General features: G+C 44.6%; 1 protein-coding gene across 1 annotated transcript in view; it reads right to left on the bottom strand.

The window, feature by feature from the left end:
• Positions 1–5,412: 5,412 nt before the first annotated feature.
• s41a2 (Solute carrier family 41 member 2) overlaps positions 5,413–7,645 on the bottom strand; it is a 32,743-nt gene continuing 30,510 nt past the window's right edge. Inside the window, 1 exon segment of the mRNA NM_001173587.1 lies at positions 5,413–6,967. Within this exon segment, the coding sequence (NP_001167058.1) occupies positions 6,782–6,967 (186 nt within the window). The 3' untranslated portion in view covers positions 5,413–6,781.

Genomic DNA, 7,645 nt, shown 5'->3' with positions numbered 1-7,645 from the left:
CCTTGTTCTGTGAGCTCGTAGTGAGTCGTCGAGCCACGGAGCAGGAGGGGAGGACCGAGCCGGCCTGGAGGATAGGGGACAGAGAAAATCAAAGGATGCAGAAAGGGAGGAGAGGAGGGTTGAGGAGGCAGAATCAGGAGATAGGTTGGAGAAGGTTTGAGCAGAGGGAAGAGATGATAGGATGGAAGAGGAGAGAGTAGCGGGAGAGAGAGAGCGAAGGTTGGGACGGCGCAATACCATCCGAGTAGGGGCAGAGTGAGAAGTGTTGGATGAGAGCAAGAGGGAAAAGGATACAAGGTAGTGGTCGGAGATTTGGAGGGGAGTTGCAATGAGATTAGTGGAAGAACAGCATCTAGTAAAGATGAGGTCAAGCGTATTGCCTGCCTTGTGAGTAGGGGGGGAAGGTGAGAGGGTGAGGTCAAAAGAGGAGAGGAGTGGAAAGAAGGAGGCAGAGAGGAATGAGTCAAAGGTAGACGTGGGGAGGTTAAAGTCACCCAGAACTGTGAGAGGTGAGCCATCCTCAGGAAAGGAACTTATCAAGGCGTCAAGCTCATTGATGAACTCTCCAAGGGAACCTGGAGGGCGATAAATGATAAGGATGTTAAGCTTGAAAGGGCTGGTAACTGTGACAGCATGGAATTCAAATGAGGAGATAGACAGATGGTTCAGGGGAGAAAGAGAGAATGTCCACTTGGGAGAGATGAGGATTCCAGTGTCACCACCCCGCTGGCTCGATGCTCTAGGGGTATGCGAGAACACGTGGGCAGGCGAGGAGAGAGCAGTAGGAGTAGCAGTGTTATCTGTGGTAATCCATGTTTCCGTCAGTGCCAGGAAGTCGAGGGACTGGAGGGTAGCATAGGCTGAGATGAACTCAGCCTTGTTGGCTGCAGACCGGCAGTTCCAGAGGCTGCCGGAGACCTAGAACTCCACGTGGGTCGTGCGCGCTGGGACCACCAGGTTAGAGTGGCAGCGGCCACGCGGTGTGAAGCGTTTGTATGGCCTGTGCAGAGAGGAGAGAACAGGGATAGACAGACACATAGTTGACAAGCTACAGAAGTGTTGTTTCTTGTATTATTGTCTCCTGTGTCTTTAGAGAACTGTTTCACTTTGATATCCTTTTTCTTCTGTCCTGATTTTCTCTTTCTTTTCTTCTGTTAACTAGATATTCTTTGTTGTTCTTCGTTAGCTAGCTAGCTTCTTCCAAAAGAGTCCCTAGCAACTGCTTAGCAACTGGTAAACAATTCAGCTTGCTAAGATAACTACAATTTTATGAAAAATAGTTATTTTTCAAAAGCCTATCTTCTTTGTTTGTTGCTTGTTTTTTCTCCTATTCAGTCTTGCAGTTTTCTTTTGCTTTTTTCCGATGTACTTCACTCTAAAAACCATGTAAATTTCAATATTTGTAGGAGCTCATTTTTCAGCTGCTGCTGCTCAAATTGGAGTTCCGGAACAAGAGAGGTTATCCTCCCTAGGTTAGAGTTCTAGATCCTCCCTAGGTTAAGGTTCTAGATCCTCCCTAGGTTAAGGTTCTAGATCCTCCCTAGGTTATCCTCCCTAGGTTAGAGTTCTAGATCCTCCCTAGGTTAAGGTTATAGATCCTCCCTAGGTTAAGGTTCTAGATCCTCCCTAGGTTATCCTCTCTAGGTTAGGGTTCTAGATCCTCCCTAGGTTAATGTTCTAGATCCTCTCTAGGTTAATGTTATAGATCCTCTCTAGGTTAATGTTCTAGATCCTCCCTAGGTTAAGGTTCTAGATCCTCCCTAGGTTAAGGTTCTAGAACCTCCCTAGGTTAAGGTTCTAGATCCTCTCTAGATTAATGTCCTATATCCTCCCTAGGTTATCCTCCCTAGGTTAGAGTTCTAGATCCTCCCTAGGTTAAGGTTCTAGATCCTCCCTAGGTTATCCTCCCTAGGTTAATGTTCTAGATCCTCTCTAGGTTAATGTTCTAGATCCTCTCTAGGTTAATGTTCTAGATCCTCCCTAGGTTAAGGTTCTAGATCCTCCCTAGGTTAAGGTTCTAGATCCATCTCCTAGGTTAAGGTTCTAGATCCTCTCTAGGTTAATGTTCTAGATCCTCTCTAGGTTAATGTTCTAGATCCTCTCTAGGTTAATGTTCTAGATCCTCTCTAGGTTAATGTTCTAGATCCTCCCTAGGTTAAGGTTCTAGATCCTCTCTAGGTTAAGGTTCTAGATCCTCCCTAGGTTAGAGTTCTAGATCCTCCCTAGGTTAAGGTTCTAGATCCTCCCTAGGTTAAGGTTCTAGATCCTCCCTAGGTTATCCTCTCTAGGTTAGGGTTCTAGATCCTCCCTAGGTTAATGTTCTAGATCCTCTCTAGGTTAATGTTATAGATCCTCTCTAGGTTAATGTTCAAGATCCTCTCTAGGTTAATGTTCTAGATCCTCCCTAGGTTAAGGTTCTAGATCCTCCCTAGGTTAAGGTTCTAGATCCTCCCTAGGTTAAGGTTCTAGATCCTCTCTAGGTTAATGTTCTAGATCCTCTCTAGATTAATGTCCTATATCCTCCCTAGGTTATCCTCCCTAGGTTAGAGTTCTAGATCCTCCCTAGGTTAAGGTTCTAGATCCTCCCTAGGTTAAGGTTCTAGATCCTCCCTAGGTTATCCTCCCTAGGTTAATGTTCTAGATTCTCTCTAGGTTAAGGTTCTAGATCCTCCCTAGGTTAAGGTTCTAGATCCTCCCTAGGTTAAGGTTCTAGATCCTCTCTAGGTTAATGTTCTAGATCCTCTCTAGGTTAATGTTCTAGATCCTCTCTAGATTAATGTCCTAGATCCTCCCTAGGTTATCCTCCCTAGGTTAGGGTTCTAGATCCTCCCTGGGTTAATGTTCTAGATCCTCTCTAGGTTAATGTTCTAGATCCTCTCTAGGTTAATGTTCAAGATCATTTCTATCTCTGATCTTTCCCAGGAGAGGGTTAAGGACTACTGCTCAAGCTCATCTTTGATGTCCAGAACAAGATACCTTTATTTTTACCATGCAACTCTATTTGCAAGGCGTCAGAATATAGAGATACTATAATGTATAATGTATAAAACTATTTCACCACTGTCAGACTGAGTCCATATGCTGTTATTCAAATGATTCTCTCTTTCAAACTCTATAGTCATGGCCAAAAGTTTTGAGAATGACAAAAATTAATTTTCAAAGTTTGCTGCCTCAGCGTCTTTTTTGTCAGATGTTACTATGGAATACTGAAGTATAATTACAAGCATTTCATAAGTGTCAAAGGCTTTTATTGACAATTACATGAAGTTGATGCAAAGAGTCAATATGTGCAGTGTTGACCCTTCTTTTTCAAGACCTCTGCAATCCACCCTGGCATGCTGTCCTATAACTTCTGGGCCACATCCTGACTGATGGTAGCCCATTCTTGCATAATCAATGCTTGGAGTTTGTCAGAATTTGTGGGTTTTTGTTTGTCCACCCGCCTCTTGAGGATTGACCACAAGTTCTCAATGGGATTAAGGTCTGGGCAGTTTCATTGCTATGGACCCAAAATATCGATGTTTTGTTCCCCAAGCCACTTAGGTATCACTTTTTCCTTATGGCAAGGTGCTCCATCATGCTGGAAAAGGCATTGTTCGTCAAACTGTTCCTGGATGGTTGGTAGAAGTTGCTCTCGGAGGATGTGTTGGTACCATTCTTTATTCATGGCTGTGTTTAGGCAAAATTGGGAGTGAGCACACTCCCTTGGCTGAGAAGCAACCCCACACATGAATGATCTCAGGATGCTTTACTGTTGGCATGACACAGGACTGATGGTAGCGCTCACCTCATCTTCTCACAAGCTTTTTCCGGATGCCCCAATCAATCGGAAGGGGGATTCATCAGAGAAAATGACTTTACCCCAGTCCTCAGCAGTCCAATCCCTGTACCTTTTGCAGAATATCAGTCTGTCCCTGGTGTTTTTCCTGGAGAGAAGTGGCTTCTTTGCTGCCCTTCTTGACACCAGGCCATCCTCCAAAAGTCTTCGCCTCACTGTGCGTGCAGATGCACTCACACCTGCCTGCTGCCATTCCTGAGCAAGCTCTGTACTGGTGGTGCCCCGATCCCGCAGCTGAATCAACTTTAGGAGACGGTCCTGGCGCTTGCTGGACTTTCTTGGGCGCCCTGAAGCCTTCTTCACAACAATTGAACCACTCTCGAAGTTCTTGATGATCCGATAAATGGTTGATTTAGGTGAAATCTTTGCCTGTGAAGCCCTTTTTGTGCAAAGCAATGATGACGGCACATGTTTCCTTGCAGATAACCATGTTTGACAGAGGAAGAACAATGATTCCAAGCACCACCCTCCTTTTGAAGCTTCCAGTCTGTTATTTGAACTCAATCAGCATGACAGAGTGATCTCCAGCCTTGTCCTCGTCAACACTCACACCTGTGTTAACGAGAGAATCACTGACATGTCAGCTGGTCCTTTGTGGCAGGGCTGAAATGCAGTGAAAATGTTTTTTGAGGATTCAGTTCATTTGCATGGCAAAGAGGGACTTTGCAATTAATTGCAATTCATCTGATCACTCTTCATAACATTCTGGAGTATATGCAAATTGCCATCATACAAACTGAGGCAGCAGACTTTGTGAAAATTAATATTTGTGTCATTCTCAAAACTTTTGGCCACGACTGTATACTCTGTGCCAAGTAAAACTTCAGCAATTACAGTAAACCCTTCTTCACACTTCCAATGAATTCCATAATCATAAACTGACACCTTTCAAACGAATCGCCTAACATGTATAACACCTCCACAGAGACAGATCAGCCTGGAGGTGACATAGCCAAGATATCCTAACTTCACACACCAGTTGATAAGACATGACATTGTTCTATAATTACCCACCCAAAGGAGCATGTAATGTTAACATGTCTCTGTGGGTGCTGTCCCCACCTCGCAGGTCTCTCACATCTGAAAGAGAGAGCTCTGAGAAAGAATGGTTAGAGAGAGAGTAAGGGAATGAGAGAAGTAGTGAGGGAATGAAATACATCATAAGAAGGAAGCAGTGACAGGAAGAGGGAAGAAAGACAGGAGTGTGTGTGTGTGTGTGTGTTCACGTGTTCATCGAGTGGAGTGCATGAAAGGTGAAATACCACACTGGTGTTACCATGGAGACTGGAGGAGATAGAGACAGTGATTGTCCAGTGATGTCCTGAGGGCATCCAAAGAGCACACAATACATTTCTACCACAGTGTAACACATCAATCATAATATTGCTACACTGCAGAGAGTGTCAGTATACACGGATGTGTCTGAATCGGAGCTGATCTTGTCCTTCCCTGTCCACAGGCATTTCCTCCTAAACCTCTTTAGACAAGAGCTTTGACTGAACAATCACTAATACTACAACATCCAATTAACCTCTCTGAGGGACCGGCAAATCTTCACTCAGGATAATCACGCATTTGAAGGCAGGTTATTTATTAAACATTTATGAGTCACAAAATGGTAATTCATCATCCGTTTCCGAGAACAGATTGCGAATATGAAAACAACAAACCCTTTTAATAGCACATTATTTGAGCTTAGAAAACAACAACAGCTCCAACAGAAAACTAAAGGAATATGTCATCAGAAAGAATAACTTCTCATCACCCTGTGAATCTCCGCAGGCACATTTCATTGGAATATCAACGGCAGAGAGCCACCGTAGTGAACATACGTACGTGTAAACAGAGTGCGTGGCGTGGAAACGTCCACGGTCAAAACCACATGATCGTGCGGGACCTGACTGCAAAACGCCACAATAGTACCTACTCTGTGTGACTGGACCCCCATTATAGATAGATAGAGAGAGAGAGAGGAGAGAGAGAGAGAGAGAGAGGAGAGAGAGCAAAGAATCAAGTCCCTCGAGAGGTATAAAAATAGCAGGTATCCAATACATTCCTTTGAGTACCGTTAACTGTCACGATCAGGCTGCTGTCCCCAATTCTATTTGTCCTTCCTTGTGATCATGCAAAACAAAGCTAAAGGTACAGATGGCCACATGAAACCCCACACAGATAAACAACTGAGGTTCAATCTGTGACTGACCTTAATGAGAGACTTTATGAAGTGCATCCACAGAGAGTGAGATGCATATCGTCTGGGCTGAGAGTAGACTCAGTGCTCTAGTATAGACTGTATAAAGCTTGGGACCAGGGGAAGGCAATACTAGTCTGTAACAACATAGTGTTCAGGCTTTTGTTCCATCCCAGCTCTAAAACACCTGATCCAGTGACTAACCCTGCAAACCCTGGCCCCAGCTGTCCAGGGCCAGAGCTGTGTACCTCCTGTAACCTGGCCTTTCTCCACCCTGTCTGACCATGTATCTCCCCTCTGTCAGGACTAAACACTGCAGCCCGTTGATCTCACTAACTGAAGGCTTCCAGCTAAATTTGCAGTGTCCACCGGATATAAGCGACTTGTTGCAACAAAACAACAACGGTCAAATCTCTTAATAAATTGCACTGTAAGAAGCATATGATTTTTAGAATGCAGTGTCATTGGTTGAATGGAAAAAAGGAACCAGATGCATAGAAATGTCTTTCCAAATAATATTCTTTTTTTTTCTTCCAAATGAACATCTGTAGCTCCTCATTGGCTCAATTAGCATATTGTTAAGTGCTACTCTGCACAATAGAAGGGGCAGAGGATTGTTCCAGCAACCAATAGCTGAGCGAGGCAAACTGCCTCAACGGCAACAACCCCACAAGGCATAAGAGAAGGGGGAGGGGGTTTGGGTCGGGGTAGAGGCATGGATGTGACCCCTCCGCCAGGGATCAGGGGTCATCTCAGTCACCCACATCACTGTCCTGGTCGCCGATGTACCACAGGAATTGGAAGCTGAGGGCCAGTAGGGCGGTGCCCAGGAGGTCGCCCAGGGCGGTCAGGTAGGGGATGGAGAAACTGTCTGGGTCTTTACCACTACACCACATAGAGTACACCATCCAGTCTGCTATACACAGCAACAGGAACACCTGAGAGACACAAACAGAGAGAGAGAGAGTTTAATATACAGAATGACTTTACATAATGTAAATCTGTACAAGAGAAACCAGTAATAATAAAGGGAGGGAGAGGGAATGAGAGAGCGCTGATAGGTCTTTAAGCAAACTAACTTTAAGCTATCACACAGCAACACAATTACCATCACACGTGTAAATCAATGTAAGCTATTCCTGATTGTAAGACATCACACCCCCAATATAAACAGATGCACACATGATTCACAAAGCATAGAGGCGTCCCACCGAGAAGTTGAAGCGAGGGAGAGAAATTGCCAAAAAGCCACATTACACACCTCTTTACAGACATTTTCTAAGAAACACCATGGAAACAAAGAAAACTGAGCCTAGGAAAAGAGAGAGAGAGAGAGAGAGAGAGAGAGAGAGAGAGAGAGAGAGAGAGAGAAAAGCGAGAGCATGGAGATGAGCGCTGGGCCATTGTGTTTCAGAGAAAAGAAACAGTCTGCCAGTGTATGGTGTTAAACCTGTTTCACTGTCCAACAAACAAAGAGCTTGAAACGCTGCCCACTGCAATTAGCCCGACCAGAGACAGAGCGGCAGTATGACAGCTATACTATAGGAAATACAACTAAGCATTCGACTGATAACCATGTGTAAAGGAAAACAAGGAGAAATCTAATGTTACCGGCA

Source organism: Salmo salar, chromosome 17 (genome assembly GCF_965601325.2).
Source record: "Salmo salar chromosome 17, fSalSal1, whole genome shotgun sequence".
In the NCBI taxonomy this organism is placed as follows: Eukaryota; Metazoa; Chordata; class Actinopteri; order Salmoniformes; family Salmonidae; genus Salmo; species Salmo salar.
This window is presented reverse-complemented; position numbering and strand designations above follow the sequence as displayed.